General features: G+C 41.0%; 1 protein-coding gene across 1 annotated transcript in view; it reads left to right on the forward strand.

Moving 5' to 3' along the window:
* Positions 1 to 21,439, forward strand: part of NELL1 (neural EGFL like 1) — a 300,108-nt gene that overhangs the window by 28,181 nt on the left and 250,488 nt on the right. The window contains exon 4 of the mRNA XM_075712408.1: positions 11,377 to 11,547. Coding sequence (XP_075568523.1) covers positions 11,377 to 11,547 — 171 coding nt within the window. The remainder of the gene's footprint in view (positions 1 to 11,376; positions 11,548 to 21,439) is intronic.

A 21,439-nucleotide genomic window follows, 5' to 3' on the forward strand; every position in this document is an offset into this window, starting at 1 on the left:
TTTTTTTAATTTGAGGAAGAGGACATTGAAGAGACCCCTTGGGAGAGGAACATTGTCACATGTAGGGGCACATGCATGTACTCAGCAAAACCCAAGGTCAAACTAGACAGGTAGTGATGACTACACAATGCAAGGCATGGGGATTTTTAGATACAGCCTCTTCTGAATTTAGCTACTTAACGCCTCTGTCTTGACAGGCAGAGACAGAGGCTCGTAGGGAGATGTGCTATGCAGGAGTAATTTTGATTTAACCAAATGCGCTGCTGCTGTCCTTCTTGGCACTGAGGTTATCTCTAGTATTTCAAATTAATAGACATCTGTTTAAAAATATATATTGTTGAAGGATTGGGTGCTAGTCTCACTTAAACCTTTGTAGTTCTGTGTAGTAACCGAGGCAGTTTCACTCTGTGTAGCTCTACGTCAGAGTTGAAACGGGCATGTCCAGTGTTGCTAGTGAGTGCTGCTGCATTCTGCGTGCCAGATGGATTACTGCAATTATCTTGTGTCATGGTTTAACCCCAGCCAGCAACTAGGGCCCACCCAGCCGCTTGCTCACTCCCTCCTGCTGGGATGGGGGAGAGAATTGGAAGAGTAAAAATGAGAAAACTTGTGGGCTGAGATAAAGACAGTTTAATAGGTAAAGCAAAACAAGGAATTCGTTCTCTACTTCCCATCGACAGGCAAAATTCCCTTTGACTTTTTGAAAGTAACCTGTTGGGTATTTACTTGCTCTCTAACAAGCTGCCCTCCAAAGAAAGATTTGCTTCTTAACCACTGGTTTATTTTTGTGGAAAGCGGGGAAATTGGGCGTTGTAATGCTGAATATGCAAAACTAGACTAGTAAGCAGAGGAACCATTACCCATGAATGACCCATAGAAACAGCATAATACCCTGACTGATCTTCTCCAGGTCTCATTTTGTGCATTTTTCAAGGTCCCCCAGTCCTGTGTGGCGTTTCCCTCTCCTTGCCTTCCCAAAGAAGTAGTCATTGCTTTTGTTACTCTTACTAAAGAGGCAGGATGCAAAACTGTTTGTTTTGTAAAATGCCAAGTTGCTTATTCCTCTCTAGTATTTTGTGTGTGTCCCATGTCTCCGTCTTCTCCGTTTCCTTCATGTTTATTAGTACTAACTTTCTGTCCATGTGTTGTCATTCTTTCTGAAGAATGTTTCAGAATGGGAGACCCCACCATGATAGAACTAGGGAGTGAGTCATAAAATTATTGTTTGTTAGACTTTCTTACAGGGAGCACTAAAAACTTAATTTTTTTTTTTCTAAATTTTCTGTTTTTTTTTTTTTTCTTCTTTCATTTGTTTTTATGCTTATAACCTATGTCCAGGACCTGAACTTCAGAAAATTTCTGCCACGCCAGATATCTGGAAACTTGCAAGCTAATTGTACTGCTATGGTGAAATGGATTTATCAAATGGAGAATTTGGCCCTTCAGTACGTAACAGCAAGCTGTAGTGGTATAAATATTCAGGGAGATATTGATAAATGCGTTAGGCTCATAGTGAAAGATTTTTATTCCTAGCAAGTCAGTTTTGGGTGGGGAGGGGAAACAGGCAGGCACTCTAGTACATTGTTGAATACTTCCCCCCAGTGACACCATGAACAACTTATGAGACTGTTGAGGAGCAGATAGAAGGCTGTATGTTGATAAATAACAGTTGGAAGGCTACCAGGCCGTAATATGTTTGATTAAAAACACAAAAGGGTAACAAGCTAGTTAAATTAAACTGAAACCTAATTAATGAAAAAAAAAATTATGCAAGTGACTTCTGACCCTAGTTGTAAACCTGAAAGATTGGATTTACTCCATGCTATGTTTAAAATTATTCTCTGCAAGATGTGTATATGCATATTGGATTCCGAGATGCCCAGTATTCAAAAAGGGGAGGAAAAACTCTGCAAATGTATCCATTAACCTTTTTCTTTTAGGGTAAAGGTCATACCTTCATTAATATTTATATGTAGAATTACTAAACTGGAAAGCGGTACAGAGAGTATACAGATCCAGCCTTACGTCTGTCCCTCTGAATAAGGTGATGTGAAATATGTGAGGCATCTACACACCTTTTTTTTTTTTTTTTTTTCTTTTTTTGGTCATAGAGGAACAAGCAGGTGAGCTTTGTTTCTCCCAGAATTTATTCTTTCCTGCCGCCCTCCCCACCCCAAGGTCTTTAGAGATGCAAGTGGACATAGAATTGGGCCCACATGCTTCTGTGCTCGGGGTTAAGGTATGCAAAAGAGGAAAGTGAGGCAGAATTGTTATATTCTATACATCTTCCACTGACTTAAGCGTTGTGAAAGAGGAGTTCCTGCTTGAGGAGCTACCTTCCATCTTGTGGCTCCCTGCTGAGAGCAGGTGTTTTATGTATACTAGGCTGACAATTGTTGTCTCTCGGAAGCATTAGCATGCTGCTGATAACCAGCTGTTGAAACACATTGATTGGACCTTGTTGGCAATTGAAGCAGAATGGCTGACAGTTTGAAAGTCTTTAAAACTGAATTTGGACAGTGCAGAAATGTTGTGGTCAGCCAGGAGCAGAACGTGTGGGTCCCCCAGGAGTCTTCTCCAGCATGCTGAGTTACTCTGTTTGCTTGTTTTATGACCCTCTGATATAGGCAAAATGCCGAAATGTCTTGAATTTACACTGAAGGCAACTTTCTGGAAGCTGTGTCTGCTGAATTTGGGCTTGTACTCACACTATTGCTTACACTAGTTACATTAAGAATGGAACTCTCCTAGTTAGTAAGATAGATGTTTGCAGTGTTTTATTCATAGATGGGCATTTGCTTGATTGGACATTAGGCTGGGTGATGTGTTTCGTTTTTAGGTTTTTTTGCAGTTTAGTAAGGAAGCCTGTGTGCTTTCCTTGCCCCAGGTACTGCCTTCTGGAAGGGAAGGAGGGTTGCAGTGCCTGTGCTAATGACTGGTGGCTGTGGAAAGCTGCCTGTGCTCAGGTGGCAGTGGGGAGAGAAGGAGGGGAAGGAGGAGGCTGAGGGCGTCCAGAGAGCAGCAGGGAGCAGATCTGTGGCTGGGCTGTGAGAGAGTGGAAAGGAAAAGGTGGTTTGGTTTTTTTTTTTTTCCCTCTGGGAATCTAGCAGAAATTCATGGAATTTGTCATAACATAAGAAATCACTGAAAAGCTGCTGAATTTGAGAGCAAGATCAGAGGAAAGAACCTTCCTTGTAAGGCCACAGCAATTAGGGTAATTTGTTTTCAAATACTGTAGTTTGACTCAGGTGGCAGACCTCATTAGTTTAAAAGGCAATGTTATCCTCTTTTGTTTTATTAAAATCTGGTATTTAGAGATTTTGGATTTGCGGGCCCCCTGAGCTGACTTCTTGCTGCAGTGATGAGCATGAGGGAGGGAGGGCCCGGGGCTGTGCTCTGCTTTGGTTACAGCTCTGCTGGGGGCCCTCTGGCCACACTGGCATCTCCAGGCTCCTGCGTACCCACAGTGATCCCTGAGCTAATGCCAGCTCAGAGTCCCAGGTGAGCCTTCAAAAATTCATAGCCCCCATTCAGAAAGTTCTCAAATACAAATGCTTTGTGGACTCCAAATGGTCCACTGGGGAAACTAATCTTTGGTCAAGGGTTGTGGGCGATGAGCCCTTCAAGGACTGCTTCAAAGTGTAACTGTGGGTTGCGTTCCTTGCTAGAGTTACAGTGATAGTGTGAGTACAAGGTGGCTTGATTTTGGAGCGGTGATAGGTAAAGAAATGATTATTTTCTTTTGTCGGGTTACTTTTCTGTCTGACTAGTTCATTGGGTTGACATGCCTCATTGCAATTGAACGGCTAAATCTGATGCAAAGGATGAGGCAGGAATAAAGCAGGCAGGACACTGAGGCCATCTCTTTCAGGAGTGGTTACGCAAGACTGCATCCCTTACTGCGAGACCAGCCTCTGCTTTTTGTGAGGGAATAACATCAAATTTCTCCCATTACTTGGCCACTTCTTGCAGATACCTACCTTTAGTAGATATGTCTTGGTTCTTGTAGGTGTTTGTGTCTAGATGTGTATGAGGACATACACATATATATGTGTTGGGGGTTTTTTGTGTGCCTTTTTTTTTTTTTTTTTTTTAAGAGGTAGCAGCTAAGGAGTCATGACTTCACCTTACTTCAAATGATAGACTCTCTTCTGTCCTGCTGACTGTGCTAGCTCTGAAGCCTGCTAAGATGCAGTAGTATTTTTAGGGGCAGTGTGGTACTACCTACTTGGTTTACTATGAATAGGGCAGAGACAGGTCTTTTTCAGATAGCAGGCAGGTAGCAGCCACAGTGAAGACAGATTTTTAGATATAAGAAATGGAAACAAAAATGCTTAAGGTCAATCCTTACAACACATGCCATAAAAATGAGTAGCTGCCTTGTACCAGCTCTGACTCAAGCTGTCTTTTAGCTGGCAGGCAGAAGTTGGGGTTACTTTTTTTCTTTTATGATCAAAGAAGAAAGTAAATTTGTATTTGGATGACCTTTGCCTAGTTGCAGGTAAACAAATGCATATTTTGAGCATCATAAATGCTTAATGCCTTGCAGCTTGCATGCCCAGCTGCCATGTAGAAGATGTGTAGAACAAAAGACAAGATGTTTATTATAGAAAATGTCAGTGTGGGGGTGTTTATTGCTGAAAGTTTCAATCTAGGCTGATATAACATGATTCCCATTGTCCTCAGACTGGTCTGAATGGGAAAATAGAGTTGTTTAATTGACTGGATTTAGTTCCTTTTGTCTGAAATGCAAGGTCACAAACGTCTGAAAGAATCCTGTTTAGGTAGCCAACAGCACAGTGAAGCTGAACTTTCAGGCTTTTACTTGAGAGATTTGAAAGAATTTAGTATTAAGTTTTGGCTTATTTTGGATTTGCTTGTATAGGAGGAATACTTTTGAAACGCAGTAGGTGATGATAGAGTCTTTGTCTGTGAAACATATGGGATTCAGCTTTTGCATTTGCTTTTGTAGAAAGCTAATCTGATTTTTCAGCAAGATACCTTCATTGTCACAGATGATCCTTCTATTCAGGACACCTTTTGTGCTACCCGATGTCAGTCTGATTTTGCTCATAAGCTTTGATGCTATCAGTACGTAATCTCTGCCACAGTGGTAAGTCTTTAATGCCACGTAAGTGAAGATTTGCCATGCATGGTTTTGCTGTGCAGCCTCTCAATCTGTCCATATTTAAATTAGCTGTACCAAGTAGCTTTGTATGGTTTGTAGGCATGCATATGTAGCGGAGGACTAGATCTGTACACTTGAGCGTGTGAGAGCATTGCTTCAAAATCCAGTGTCTGACAATGCATAATGCTTCAGAGCTTGGGATCTTACCCTGTCACTTTATAGTAACTAGGGTACAAGAACAGTGCCTGTGGAAGTGACTGAAATATCTGCCTTGACAGCTGTAACTTGTTCTAGTTTTGCATCCATACAGAGCCATGGTGACAACTGCAAGTTGAATGTTTACTTTTGTTTGAAATCAGGTGCCTCTCTTGTTTCAGAGGCGCTGCTTTTGCTCTGTATGGCTTCGTTGACAGTGGCGATGGTCTTGGACATATGCCTGCCAGCTTACCTGCAGCATAGTGTGCCCAGTGCATGCTCTTGGCCTGACTTGCTTTCCACCGGGGAGTGTTAGGACAAGATCTCAGTTTCTTTTATGTTGCTGTCCGGGCTGAGCCACTTGGCAGCACAACCAAAATACCAATGTGCTGCGTGTACCACTGTGCACACCGACTCAGTCAGTGGTAAGGAACAGCGAAAGGCCAAACGTGTAATGATCTGTGATTCATCACAGAATCTCTGTAGATTGAAGATCCTGAAATCTGCGTAATAATGGATGCAGATTCGTTGGTTGTTTGTCTCTGAATACACCAAGAAGTGTTTCTGCAAAGATGCTAAAGTGGTCTTGCCTGAAGCCATTTTTATGATTAAACATCATTAGATGTTCTGATATTCTGCTTGGCACAATGCTATTGTGAAATGAAAAAGCTATGTGCACAAACATGTCCAAATAGGCAAATTTGTGCAGAAGCTTCCTAAACTTCTAGCTGATGACATCAAATGGGCTGGTGTCTGAACTTCCCTTGAAATTGCTTCGCTGTATTAAAAAAAAAAAAAAAAAAAAAAAAAAATTGTGCCTAGACCAGACTGACAGAACTTTCCAGAAGCTTCTGTTCAGTAACAGCCTGATAATTCTTATTATGGCAGTGATTTTTTTTCCCAGCAGTTGAGAGACCTGACATCGCAGTGTTGCTGCAGCATGCGCAAGGTGAATGGTGCTTCCATCCTTGAACTCCTGTGGTTTTGTGACCTTCTCCCCCACAATGTTAAGCAGATGCACAAGTGTTTTGACTAGATGGCAACCCCAAGTTTGTACATATTCGCAGGGATGCCATCTGTGCCTGCTGCCTTGCCCTGGGACATCTGTTCAGTAGCTCTAAGAGCATCTGCTGTAAGTGCTGGTGCTGCTCCTTGAAAGAGGCTGTGGGGCTTCATTTGGCACTTGATCAGGGATGACGGAAGTTGTGAAGTCAGAATAATTCTGCTTTATTTATGTTTGAAAGTGATAAAGGAGAAGATTTCCAGACTTGAATGCAAAAAGTAGTTTTGCTTTAGTTCTTAGAGCTCTTATCAGAGCATTTAATCAGTATTGTGCTTACCAGATGGTGCCCTGTCTTCATTGTGGGATGTTTTAGTGTCTTGTGATAGGTGTTAGCATTGTAAAGATAAGAACAGAAAGTGCTGTATACATGAAGAAGATTCAGAAGCACATATATCCCAGAGCTCTTCTTGGGGTCGTGTCTTATTTGGAGACTGTGAGCTCCCCCCCTTTTGCCGCTTCCACAACCCGACAGCAGTAAAATATTTGAATGGAACGTGGTGGTGTTTGTCAGAGGTTAAGATTACTGCTGTGGTAGATATGATGAATATGTTACTTGAACGCAGATGGTGGATTAAGCCAACTCACTTTATAGAAATACTTTGCCTTTTCTACTTCAGGTGTCTTACCTGCTCTTATTTAATGATGATAATGACTTTTCTAATTTTTTTGGTCATTACATCCACAGCAGCTGTTTCCAGCTTACAGTACACTTTTAGATGCCTTTTTCTCCTGATCTGGAAGTGAAATGAGCTGTCAAATGCACAGTTAAATATTCACTATGGTTGTGACTAGAAGAAGGAAAAAAAGAAAAACAAAAAGGCATTAACCGTCACCGAGTCAGGCTTTGTCCTTTCATAACAATATTCCTGAGTGAGGTACATAGGGGTTGCAAAAGTTGTCAGAAAGAAGTGCAAAGCATCTTGTGTTGATTGTGGAATAATACTGTCCTTCTGTAAAGCACATTGCCTGAGCTTAAAATATCCCAACTTTTTTGATGTGCATAAAATTAATCTGAATTTAGCAACATGTTTTTCTCTTACACATTGGGATTTGAATGACAGACTGTAGACAGAACTATAGAAAGCATTTGAATTCTATAATTGTATAAAAGAAGCCAGCAGCAGCTTACATGCTTATTAAATACAGAAATTCTAGTACTGGGAAAATTTCAGCCAAGGTCATATTGTATTGCTGTTCCATAAACAGCGAGCTTTCTTTAATATATGTGTTCTGAGAATTTCATCTGTCAAAATGCATGTTACTTTTGATCATGCCTGTTTAAAAAGATATAAAAAACCAAATCCTCATAGAGAAATAACAAATGAAACAAGAAAGCATCACTTGGTGCTAACAAGTTGACAAGTAGAGTACTGTCTCACATCTCTCTCTCTTGGAAAAGGTCTTGAGGAGGGTAGCGGGGGCGAACGATAGGAGCAAGCTGACACACAGGCTTCATGCAGATGTGATGCAGAAGCAGAATTAGTTGTAATACTTGGGGATCTCCCTTGGGCTTTTGATACGGAGCTCATAGCAACATTGAAAGTTCCCACTTGCCTACCGATGATACGTTTATTCCGGCGGTCCCAGATGCTGCACTCCTTTCAGGAACCCCGACTCGTTCTGTTCCTATGTGTTCTTCTTCCTCGCAAAATCCTGGGAAGTACCTGCAAAACACCTGTTAGAGATTAGTTCGTGTTCTTGCCTCTCATATGGTAGCTTCTTAATTCCCCCCTGTGGTTTACCTCTTGGTTTATAACAGATAAAAACTTGTGCGATGGCATTTCAAGTTAAAGATGAGATAGATATTAAAAAAAAATCCATTTGTTTTCTCTGGCTTTACTAATTATTTTCTCACAGGTTGATGATTTCTTGCCTAAGCTTATGTTTTTCCACTCATTTGTCTTCCATTCCACAATTTGCAGATTAGAACTTGAACACAGAGTAGGCACATTTATTTCTAGGAGTGAATGGACTTTATGTCATTGCTTTGGAAGAGGCTTTCCTCCAGAGTCTGGTGGGAGGAGGAAAGAAAAAATGATGTTTGTTATTGAGAAAGCTATTTGCACATGAATTATATTCTGGTAGAGAAAAGACAACTACATCTTCTGAACTGTGAACATGGTGAAGCATGCGTGTAGTCAAGATCTTGATGTGAATTTGTGCATCTTTAAAAAAAAAAAAAAATTATGTGAGAGTGTTGGTTTACATTGCCTTGTGTTTTTCAAATACTTGAGAGAGAGAGAGAGGGATGTTGGGCTAATCCAGCTAGTTTCCGCTGCTGGGATTTTGTTGAATGTTGTTGCTGATGTTTGAGCGTAACTGCTTCTGATTTGCACTTGTTGAAGGGTGGTGAAAAACAGGTGCAGAATTCGTCTGCTGTCATCCTCCTTTCCTGTCACTGAAGAGGTAAAACATGGTGTTTTATACAGTCCCGTGGCACTTGGCAGTGCATTAGGTGTACATATATAAAAATGTGCGTACTGGCTTTTACAGTAAATTTTGACTAGTCACTTCTGTATTATATAAATTAGTCAGGAGATTGACAACAAACGTGGTGCGTAAGCAACAAGCGGGTTTTAGTCCTGCAGTAACTATTGACACTAAAGCTTGTCAGATGAGAAACTATGTTGCTTTGCAGTTCCCTGTGCTGTTCAAATAATAGAGCAGAGCTGTGATTAAGTACAGTATCTGACTGACCTTTCCAGGGCTGCACTGTTGCCTTTTTATTAACAAACAAAACATTGTGTAGTAAGCGATTAGCTCTGTGGCTATAAGAGATTATGAAGAATGACTGCATCAAGCGATGTGCTTCCTGCAACGGGAGCTTGTCTGGCTCTCAGGCTCTTAAGCTTCTATGATCAACCATGTAGAGACAGAGATATATATTTATACAAATACTCTGGGTGTGGGAGAGATACTAGAATGTTATGTAGCTCTCCCTCATTTCTTTTAAGTTTTCTGCCTCATTGCTGCTTATCTGAACAAGAGAGAAAGAAAGTCTCTTTTAATGACTTCCTTTTGTGCTTTGACAGCAGATGGCAATTATGAAACGTTTAACTTTGTAAGTATGACTTCATTGACAGTACTTGTCCTAGTGCTTTCCTGGCTTGAAAACGCCAGCAGCAGCGTGTTCTGTATACTGACTGTGCTCTTACTGAGCATCAAAATAAAATAATAAAAAAAAATCCTCTCCAGATTTCTTATGGATATAATTTAGGTATTTTAATGGGTGGTGGCAGTGGTAGTCATTAATCAACATTCTGCTTTCCCGTTTAGAAAACTCCTCTTTCTCTGCCCTCCTTGTGCCGTTATGTGCATGAAGCAGGCCAGTTCCTTCGCAGCACCAGCCTTTCTTATTTTTTCCGCTCTATACTGCATGTATTTTATTTGTATATGTGTATATGTGTATATTTATTTTATATGTATATTTGTATATGAGCCTGCTGTGTTTTCATTGTGTTTTGGTTTTGCCTTTGCCTTTATCTGCCTGTGACTGTTTTTACTTTGCCACTTGAATCTTTGATCCGCGTGACCTGATAATGCTCATATGTTGCAGGAAAAATGTAATGGCAAGGCAGTGGCAGGATGGAGGAAGGTTTGAGTGTCTTTTTCCATCAAGATTTATTGTCTTGGTGTTCCTCTTCCCAGTCTGTTGTGGTCTGTTGCACAGATTCCCAGCTAGCGTTTTATCTCATAAGTAAGTTCTTCCCAAAGAACTCTGTTTTTCAGTTTTTAATGTTCTAAGAAGCCTCCACTTCACTGGTAAGAGGTATCCTTGATGAAGTGCACACACCTCACGTACCGCTGGTGCACACTGGCTATTAAGGTCTGTGTACAGCCGCACAGTGTAGAAGGCTTGTGCGAAAATGAAAATCGGCACCTGGATACTGGTTTTTTTGTGTGTGTTGCATTTATTTTTTTGGAAATGGATTTCATTACTGTATTATTGTTTTGGTTTTTTAACCCCAAACTAGCACCCATCTTTCAGCTGCCATGTTAAATTGGCATTGTCCACCAGGGAAAAACATGACAGTGTGGAAGTGGATGCAGGTAGGGATGAACTGGACAACCTAATGTCTGCACGTAGTTGTAGAGTTATTTCTACTATAACAGGAAGTCTGCATCTCCTTCTTTCTATATCCAGGGCTTCATTTTAGCAGGAAAAAGAGAGCCTTGATTTGATGTGCTGTAAATGCTCTGTGTGATCTGAGGTCCAGGGGAAGGCTTCACTATTGACACTGTCAATGTGCTACCACCTGCAAGGGCTAAATTCACCCGAGAAGAAGTATTGGCTCCTCCTGCCAGCATGAAGCCAGCCGTACTTTGTTAGCTCTCCTGTGACTGGTGACAACTGTCTGAAGGTTTTGATTGTGTATGCTAGGTGGTGAGACATCTAGCCAGGAGGTTTGGTTCCCTTGTAAAGCTGAACAATTACGGCTGTTACAATAAAAGTCAGAAAAGGAGTTAAGCACAATTGCATGTAGGGGAGTCCTAAAAGTAAACAGTTTTTTAAAAAGTGGGTTTGCAAATCGTAAATACAAATTTAATGATTACCTGGTGCTTTCTTACCTTAATGGCTTTTTGTTTGTTCATTGGTAATGATATGTACAGTTCTTTATTTTTGCATTTCCTACAAATCCTGCCTTCATACAGAACATTTTGGTGAAAAGAATAAGGGTCACTTTCTTGCAGTTTAACCTGTTCTATGGGTAAAAAGCAGACCTCAAGTTTCCGGACTATCAAATGGTGTTTTGAACGTGACCTGTTTTCACATAAATGGTATTGCTAATTTTGTAATGCACTGAATGTATGGTCTTGTGTCTCTGCCTCTTTAAAAAAATGAACTAGTAGCTAATCCATGCTGAGTAACCTCTTTAGGTTGTGACCTTCCATGTGGTGTTTGCTTAAAGAAGTACATGAATTAAGAAGTGACAGAAGCAATGAATAAACCAAAACATGGAACTGATTGTTCTTCATGTTTTAAATACAGCTATTTTGAACTGGAGAGCAGTGGCCTACGGGATGAGATTAGATATCACTACAGGTTTAATGGGAAGTCAAGAACAGAGGTGTTCCCATACCGTCTGGCAGATGGACAGTGGCACAAGATTGCTGTGTCACTTAGTGCATCCCACCTTCTGCTCCACGTGGACTGCAACAGGTATGAAAATATGTTCGGTAATTTGTATTTCTTTAAAAGATGCCCTGTACTTATACACAGGAGTAAAACTGGAAAAGGAGATACTTATGGGTTTTTTTTTTTTTTTTTAAACATCCAATTTAAAAAGCATGGTAAACTGCCACGGGATAAGAAAAGGAAAACAAAGCATTAAAATGAAACGATTCATTGTGATTATGAACAAATGTGGAAAAGGTTGATTGCTGACTGGGGAGTTTTAAATGCATCTCTGTAGTTTAGGCACTAGCTGATGTTATGTTTGATTGTGATTGCATTTAAGTGTGATAGATTGGTGTGCAGTATGTTCTGTTGTGAACCGCTTCACTCAGCGTACCTGAAAACTTGAAGAATAGATAGATGTGTCAGAGGCATTTTAATTTTATTTTACATAATCAAGCAATGCACTTTTTACTGCTTTTCCACCTGCTGCCCCACTTGGAAACTTCTGAGAAACCTGGAAGCTTCTTTTTGCATGTCTAGAACTGGTGCTTTTTATTTTCTGCAGGGTATTCTGTCTGTCATTGCACTTCTTTTCCTTTAAAAGTTGTGAAGACTGCAAGATGGCAGATTGTCAGGATTTCAAGGAATAAAAAGCAGCCAACCTAGAATCTCTCTTCCCTTGGGACTTGATCTCACAATGTATTGAAGACTTTGGCTTTTGCTAACTTAGTGGTTGATGAGGAAACTCAGAAAACTTGAAATTGGGACCTTCAAAATAGTCTTTAGGAATGAGGAAAATGTTCCACTACTTTTGTGTCGTCTTGCACTGAAACGAGTTTAAAAATATCTGTTGCCTTCAGTGAGAAGATCAGCATATGCATTTTGGAATTGTGGCACTTAAATGGGTAGGGAGATGGTGGCAGGTACTTCTTTCTAAAGTCTTCATTTTGTTCAGGCGGGCAGAGTAAAGTTATGTGAGTATTATGGGAGTATGCGGTATGGGAACAATTGAAAAAGTTTTAATTTTGACCAAAGTAATTGAGATACTATTTTGAGAAGAAAGTTACAACCCTTTTCTGCAACTGCGTTAACTACCGACAGTAAAAATCTAATGTGAAGAAAGGTTGCTTACTGAATCCTTTTATTTGGATCCTAGAAGCAATTAAATGCTTAGAGCAATTTTAATTTCATTGAGGCATGAAATCTACAATTTGTAAAGATCATCTTCATTTCAGTCATCTGATTTATTTATCTTACTATTATTTGTTTCTGCTGTATTACTTCTTTGCTTACAACAGTAGCCTTTTTTGTTTATTGACATACTGGGTTTTGGGACAGGTTCTTCATTATCTCCTATGTTTGTTGTTTTGGGGTTTTTTTTGGGGTTGTTTTTGTTCACTTTGGGTTTGGGGTTTTTTTTTTCTTTTTTTTTAATGAATAGCAAATGTGTTTTAGGAAGACCCTTTTTAGCAGATTGTTTGCTGGCTGCCGCCTTCCACACTATGTGAAAGGAAGACAACTCAAAAAGCCTGCCTGGTGGAGAAGTCTATCCAGGGACAGGAGAGCTGCACAGAGTCATGGTTGTGACCTGATTTTCTTTACAGCAACAGGAAGCAATAGATAAATACAATTACAGAATGAGCTGTGCTGTCGTATGAGGCGATAAATGTGTATAACCGTCTCTGTCAGGTAGCCCTGGACAGGGCTGATCCAAGAGTTTTCCTTAAGATGGTACATCTCAAGGCTGCTCCCAGCATAAATCCATACCTAAATGCCTCGATTTGGCTGTGAATTTGTGGTAGTTTATGATGACTTCTGTGGAAGAGTAAGGGGAATAGTTTTGAAAGCATGACTTGAGGGCAGAACATAGTAGAAGTTTAAATGGGAGGGGGGGAAGGAAGTCTTGAAGTTCCTGACTCAGCTGTAGCATCTCTGTTCAGTTAATTAGAGACTTTTGTGAATGTTGGTGTTATAATCTCCTTTATTATATCTTAACGTCCTACATCTTTGCACTCGGAGGAGTCAACATCTTGCTCATCTTTGCACTAGCATTTCCTGATGACATGACAATAAATGTCAAAAGATGTGAAAATGAAGAGCAAGCCAATGAGGGGTACTTCTGAGCACTACGGAAAATCCTAAGCCTTCCTCATGTTAGTGTTGGGAAAGCTGCAGCTGAAAGTATGCACAGAATCCAGTGGTAAGAGCTGTAGACTTTACATGTAAATGTCAGCATTTTAGGCTAGTGTGCTGTCACTGGCTCTCGGTAGAGTTCTCATACTCCTGCAGACTTAATTGAACAAGGCGGTCATAAGGAAAGAGAATATGATTGCAGTCAATAGATTCATCTGCCCCACCTCCTGCAGAGATTCGGTGTCATCAGAACAAGAATTTACCTTGAAATGTACCTATCTAGTTAAAGAAGTTCTGTGCTTTTTACTTACTGTTCTTTCCCCTGTAAAAAATAAAAACAAAGCAAAAAGGAAAAAAAAATGACCAACCAAATTAATCCCTTGGATTCCTACTGGATTTCTTTAAGGGGATTGCAGCTCTCCCCGTCGCCCTGCCATGCTTCCTTACAGTTATGCATGAATTTGTATAAATGCATTACTCCTTTTGTTTAGGGATATGGTAATATGCTATATACATTTGGAAGGCTATTCTGAGTGAGTGATTTGTGAATGCAGTGTTACTAAAGTTAACCCGTATCTGAGAGTGCCTTGAAAGTGTTTGCATTGGGGAAAATACCCAGCCACAACTTAATTTTGCTACAGGATTTGTATTGATACCCAAAGCTAGTTTCTGGCCTCCAAAAATTGCAGTAGATCAGAAAGCATTGGGGATGAAACTTTCAATTGGTAAACAGATAGTCAAATCTACTTTTATTCTTCCCAGCCTTATCACCCACATTACTCTTGATTTGTAAAATTGCTTTGACATTTGGTACTTGATTGTCTTTTGGATTCAATTCAAACTTGACTTTGTTTATCAGACCTGGATAGGTTAGGAAAAAGTACTTGAGAACTAGTAAAAGCCTTTAGTGCTTTTAAGAGTCATCTTTAAAACAGTGTAATTACCTCTGTTCTAATGAGATGTAATACGGTGGGGGAGGCATACATATCAAAGGAGGTATATTTGCTCAAGTACGTGTCCTTTCGAAATCAGCTCCTGCTGCATCTCACTTGCTCCTTTTGGTGCTCCTTCAAGAACAAGGAGTAAGAATTGTAGCCGAGTTTGATGCTAGAGCTCAGAGCTGCTGATGCAGGAGGATACATTAGAGTCCAGACTAAGAACCTGTTGAATGTCACTGGGCTCTTCTCACTGACTTGGAGAGCCTTTGTGCTGGGCCTAGACCTCAGCCAGGGATCCATCTCAGACAACTGGCATAATAAGCGGTGGGTGTACTTGCTAATATGCTTTTAATATCCTAGTAAGGCTCAGAAAGCTTATTAAAATGAAAAGGCTATTAATTATGAATGTACAACTGATGCACAAGCAAAACCAGCACTGGAAGTAACATGGAAATGAAGTACGCTGCTGTTAATTTCCTTGCATCTCCAATGCTGAGTCCTCTAGTGGCGAACAAAACTTGCTTCAAAATATTGGTTATGTGTAGGATCTGTGCTCCCCTACTCCAGGGAAAAGGGGGTTGTCAGGGGCTTTGGTGAGTGTTTAGGCTGAGCTAGAGCAACTGTGTCATTGTCAGAGGGTCCTTAAGTAACCTGTGGCACTTAGGGTTAACAAGGGTTAATACATGATGAAATAAACTCTGCCATGCACCTTCAAAGATTTGGCCTCTTAGGGGAGCAGAGGGAAAGGATGCTGCTGGTTATACCTGCGTTGTCAGGAGATTTGCAGCCCCAGGAGACTGTCCGACTCCTACAAGAGCTGGCAAACCTCACTGGGAATTAGTTTCAGCTGCAGCGTCTGTAACGCTGCCCGTGGTACCTGACTGTCCACTGCCAGGCTTGCCCCTACACCAGTAACAACACAGAAAAACGTGACGTTTAACAGTGTTAGGAGAAGAGCGAGGGAATAGCACGGAGCCTACAGTTTAAGAGGTGGTAGGTACCGTGTCAAAATGTATTTATTGACAACTTATTTAAGAGATATAAATTCCACATTGTTCTCAGTGTGTCTAATTAATCTGGGGAGGTAAGCTTAAAGGCTGCTTGCTTTGTATTTTTATTGTTTTATTTGTCGTTAACCATATTGCTACAAAGGTACTCACCTGTTCAGACAGTATCAGTATTCCTTTACTTGAACTCTGTCTGCAGGCATAAAAAGGGAGAAGGGCGCTTTGCTGCAAAAATTAATGCTTTCCAGTGAAAATGTGTGCTGGAGTGCCTTTTACTATGAATACAGCCTGTGGTTTTGATGGATACTCTGAGCTGTTTGATGGAGGGGGTTGGTAAGAGCATAAGAGAATAGATTATAAAACTGGAGCAGGCTAGGAAGTAGTCTCCAACTGAAAAAACGTGTTGTCTGCTTCTTTTATGTTTCTCCTGATAGAACAGAGCATTAGGGAATAAAAAATGCATGAGCAGTGAGAACTTTTTAATTGGAAAAATAAATAAATTAAAGCAACATAATCCAAATATGGGAATCCAAGACCTCTGAGTTCTTATAAATAAGATATCATGGCTGCCAACCTGAGGTTTTCAACTTATCTAAACAAAGTCCTATCACTTCAATTAAAATATAATAAATTTAAAGACGGTTAAGGGATATATTTAAAAGAGGGATTCACTGCTTTACTTAATGTAAAACACTTTCTCTTCAGAGAAAAGATGGCATAGTGGCAGTGTTATGCAGCTAGGTAACTTACTTTCAACATTTGAGTATGATTTTGTGACCCAGATTGCTTCTCTGCTCTTTAAGCTGTAGCAGAAGCTGTCAGAGAAATGGTTACTTGGGTAGAGTGCTATAATTGTGCATTACAGTCGCACCCAACTTCAGATCTGTGGTACTGTGGACTGGAAGTTAATTTTCACTTACCGATTGTCCCTTTTGTTTGACAGAAAGGCTATAAACTTTTTAGCATAAGAGAGATCTCCAGCTGGCATATCATATCAGCTGCTGTCAGGCCTGTATCATTACAGTTATTGTAGTTAAGCTGCAAGGAAATGTTCAGGATGCATTCAGCATTACTTGAGAAAAGATTTTTTTTTTTTAAAAAAAAAAAAGAAAGATATTTTTTAACAGCTGGGGCTTTTCATTGAATGGCCAACGCAGCAGCAGAATGGTAGTATGGGTATGACCAAAGACTGAATGATGATATGTTTGAACCCAGTCCCTAATTATGATGAAAATTTATTTTTTTCATCCTAGATGAATCGGTTGAATTTTGTTTGTGTACTACATTGATAGAACTGGGAGAAGGCCATGAGTATTTATGAAAGTGCTGAAAAAGTACTACAGAAAACGAACGATAACTATCCGTACCTGTGCCTGGCTGTCTCGGGTCCTTTGATCACCCCTAGAAGGCAGCAACCACGTATGGTCAGTACAAGTACCCTGGGCGCTGTGCTGCAGCAGAGGGGCCTCCCACAGCTCCTGCTCAGGGTGGAGCAGGCATCTGCTTTGCTTTCTTTCGGGAGCTGATCCAGGTCCTGCTGATGTCAGTTACTGAAGAGCAGAATTCAGCCTCCGGGGGTTCCGTTAAGGGTCTTTGATGGGAGCCTGTAGCACTCTCCGGAGTTTTAGGGACCTGTGGAGCCAGAGTTTGGTAGCTGCAAAGCCCAACTACTGCTGAATGTAGACTTAACAGCATTTTTTTTTTTTTTTTTTTTTTCTAATTTAGAACTGGGGACTTGCAGTGCTTTGCAGTGAATCGAAAGTGTTGACAGACAGGTTGATGACTTCAACAGGGCAGGAATAATGTGTTACGCTTTACCATTGGCATCTTGCATTCATTGTGTTTGTATGCTATGGGTGTGTCTCAGAGAGAGGATGGATAATGGTAGAGGAAATAATCTTAAATCAAGACCAGCAAGCTTCAAATGATTTAGTAATTTCCTAAAGTGGGTGAATAGGTGTATTATCCCATTCTCAAATATTTTTTGCATTGGTCCAATATACATTTAGGTTTTTTTTTTAACGTCAAAGCAGTAAACCCTTAAATTGGGGTGATTTACTTACAAGAGCAGCCTCTGAAAATTTAGCCTGCATAGTTTGAAGTGTATCTGGATATTTGTTTCTATGGATTTTTTTCAGAGGAAATCTCCTGTTCCTTGGTTCTATTTTCTTTTCATTTATTGGAGTGCTGATGGGGGTCATACGGACAGAGAGGCGATCATGGTAATTTGAGAATCAACCAGATGGAGCGAATGTTTTGGGTTTTTTTTCCTTTCAGATTATAAAAACAATTATCTTGCTCCAGCCAGGCAGATTAACTGAGATCCAAAACATAAATGAACTCTTCCATTTGAAGTGGTGAGCTAAACTCTGGAGTTTAGAACTGGAAGTCACATAAGGTAATACTGGAGATGAATTGAAAAATGGTAGTATAGTTTTAGTTAAATACTTTTATAAAGCATTGGACCTTTGCCAAAGAGCGGATGAGAACCCCTCTGAACGATTCAGAAGCTGACTTGAGATCTGAGTCTCCAGATAACAAATAGTACAGGCTTTACAAAATGATCTGAAGCCTCCTGAGTGCCGTGGGGCGCGACAGGGTGATGGAGCAAACAGGACTGAGACTGCTGAAGCCTGTGAAACCAGCCCAGAGTTTTCTGAAGTGGTTTAGTACTTGGGGGAGTCTTTCTTTGACAGTTTAGAACAGCAATAATTCCCAAAAGGTAATTCTTTTTGGAAGTCCGATCTTGTCAAAATCCTCAAGTTGACTGCGGGGAGATGGAGACTGCTTGGCTGCGTTTGTTACTACCCAAAACCAGGCAGTCCCCATCGCTGCACCACTTAGTGACAGAGTAAACTGCCAGCACGGTAATGGCAGGCTGGTGCAGGAGCAGTCACGTTTGCTCCTTGGGTGTGGGGAGCTGGGGGCACGTGGGGTGCTCAGAGGTGGAAGGTGTCAAGGCCTGCAAATGCTGTGAGTGTGGCTGTCGTGGCTCTGGGGTGTTAGGTGGTGGCACGGATCTTGCCGCAGTGGCTGCGTAGCGTCCTCTCTCACTTCACGTGCCATGCAGAGCCACTTGGCGTATTTGCAGCCCTTAGCTGTGTGTGGGAGAGCTTTGTCCAGGCCTCTGTTATGTTTGGATGGTCCTGCAGCGTGTAAGGGGGTCAGGTGGGCTCAGTACTGAGTGTGGGCACAGCTGAGTTTCTGGTTCAGTGCCATGGGGTGAGAGCTGCTTTGCAAATGTGCTAATTGAGAGAATGGCAAAGGCAGTCCAGTCTCATGCTTCAGAAGGTGAAGTATTTCTGGGAGTGGAGGAAGTACTCCATTTCTACAGAGATAAATGTTTAGTGAGCTGGTTGGTGTAGGGTTTTGTTGTTGTTCGGGTTTTTTTGTTGGTTTTTTTTGTAAGTTTGGGTTTTTTTAAATAAAACATCAGATATTGGCCACTGCTTCTAGTTTAAATATTTCAATGATGTGAATAAGCATTGTTGTGATCTGTATTACCAATGTAATGGTACATCGAAGGAGCAGTAAGGTGACAGATGCTAGTTTGATCCTCAGCATAGGAGTAAGGTAACATGCAATTTCCAGTCCTGTAAGTTGTTTTCATATCTGAGACCAGTCAGTAATAAAAGAATCAGCGTAAGCGGCATTACTTAATTGAGCTGCAATTTTAGTAGCATTCCCTTCAGCATGTCAAAAGTGAAAGCAAATAACTAGCACTGTGTCAACTAATGCAACTAAAAGAGCTTCCTCAGCCCCAGCTGAATCTTTCTGTGTCATGCCAGCCACTTACCTTAAAGTCGACTGAAAGATGTGTCGTGCAGTATCCCTGGGGTGAAATCCTGGCCCCAGTGAAGTCCGCAGTGAAAACACTCATTGACTTCAGCTGAGCCACGCTTTCACCTCGGGAGCGTGTCAGATGTTGTGAGAAATGAGCTCCAAACCTGAGTGCTGTCCCTGGAGAGTGCTCTTCTGTCTGTCTGCCTGGCAGTTTCCATCAAAACTTAATTTTAGAACCATTTTAGGCTTGTTCCATGTTTACTATATGTTTCGTACACCTCCTCAGTCATGGCCAATTAGTTATTATGGAAAGAGTGCAATGTTATCTTTCAAACCACCGAGGCTAAAACGGGCAGTTGAAAAATACCATGGGAAAATGGAGATGTGGGTTATCTGATGAACCTGCAGTATGAACTGAGGAACGTGGAATGCGTTGGCCCTCTGTGGGGTTACAGGGGCAGTGGCTAATGGGGAGGAGTGGCAGCTCCAGGGAGAGCCGAGCGTGTAGTGCTGAGACAAGGCTAATGGGAGCGCTCTGGCGGGAGGGTGGCAGCAGAGGCAGGGTGTTAACAAGCAAAGCCTGTGGTCCTCAGCCTGCAGTTGCCTTCAGTCACGAAAGGAAATTGGCTCTGGAATATGGATGAGATTATTTTATGATTATACACAAATCATTTAGTGATGACATGAACCCCTTGATGAGACGATTCTGTGATAAGATACACTGTAAGGCAATTAACTTCTCAGCAGATGATTTTTTTGGAGGGGGGAAAGAAGCTGTTTAGTAAAAAGGTTGTTTGTGGCTGGCTTCCTTTTAAATTTATTTTTGTAGCAGTGCAGAAAGGAGTTGCAAGCAAAAGCCTGGTTCTTCTTGTGGTTGCACCTGTCTTACTGCACTAGGTGAAGTGACTTTGGGGTTGAGAGTTGCAAGAGGCAGAAAAGAGGAAGGCTGCGTATATTTTGTGAAGAAGGGCTACTTCTAAGCTGTAAGCTTACTGTGCTTCAGGTTCTGCTGTAATTGCCAGTTGTGAAGACCTGTGTGCTACAGATCTTGGGCCGGGGACCGGCACGTCCCTGTATAGTGCAGGTAGAAGTAATAGAAGCAAAGTTTCAGCGCTACCAGTTCTCACTCAACAAATGTCTTGACACCAACAGTAATCTGCCGCTGCCCCGCCCATGACAAAATTCAGATGACATAAGCCATGTAACCATGGTTTTACCTCTTTGTTCTAGTAGAATTTTATTTTGGGCTTAATTTTGCTGCGAGACCTGAAGTACCAGTGCTGCTTTCTGCCATTATTATGATGCGCATTTATACCCTCTTGCTTTGTGATGCAAGATCGGCTTAATTGTTTACTTCTTGTTTCATAGATACTTTAATATAGTTTTTTAAATCTCCTGTCCATCTCGCTCTAAGGGCTTCTTGTTTAGTTTGGGGGAGAAGAGCTTTTCTTCTTTTTATATTTTGGAAAAACCCATTGAATTAATTTCTCCTCCTTAATTCTAGAATCTGTTTTTAATTGCTCAGTCTTGGTTTACTGATATTGGGCATCTGGGATGCACCCTGAACATTTGCTTCATCTGAGATGGGCTTTTGGTATGGTGTTTGGTATGGTAACAAATGAGGGTGCTGTGCTTTTAGCTTTCTTGTTAACAGTTTGCTTTAGTCAGTGTTCTGGTTTAAAACCTGATCCAAAGCTTGCTGAGGTTAAAGGGTGTCTTTTCGTGACCCTGTGAGTTTTAGTGTTGTCTTCATTTATAAGCCGATTTGTGTCCTTGTCTGTAGTGGATGCACGTGTGCATCATAAAAGCCCCCTACTGCTACATGTTTTATGCTCTGGTACTTGGATAGCAATAGTTGCTCACAAGTGGTAAAAAGATGCCAAAATACCTTTGGTGAGTCAGATATTTATTTGAAAAGTGATATTTGAACAATGTGGCTCTCAGCTCCATATTGAGATGTTTAAAGTATCTAAATTCACATTAATTTTTAAGTTGTGGACGCCGATTTTTATAAGAAAAGTCTGCATGTAGATGACGTCTCCCTCAGCACTTAAGGTGAGGCATTCTTTTGAC

Source organism: Pelecanus crispus, chromosome 6 (assembly GCF_030463565.1).
Source record: "Pelecanus crispus isolate bPelCri1 chromosome 6, bPelCri1.pri, whole genome shotgun sequence".
Taxonomy (NCBI): domain Eukaryota; kingdom Metazoa; phylum Chordata; class Aves; order Pelecaniformes; family Pelecanidae; genus Pelecanus; species Pelecanus crispus.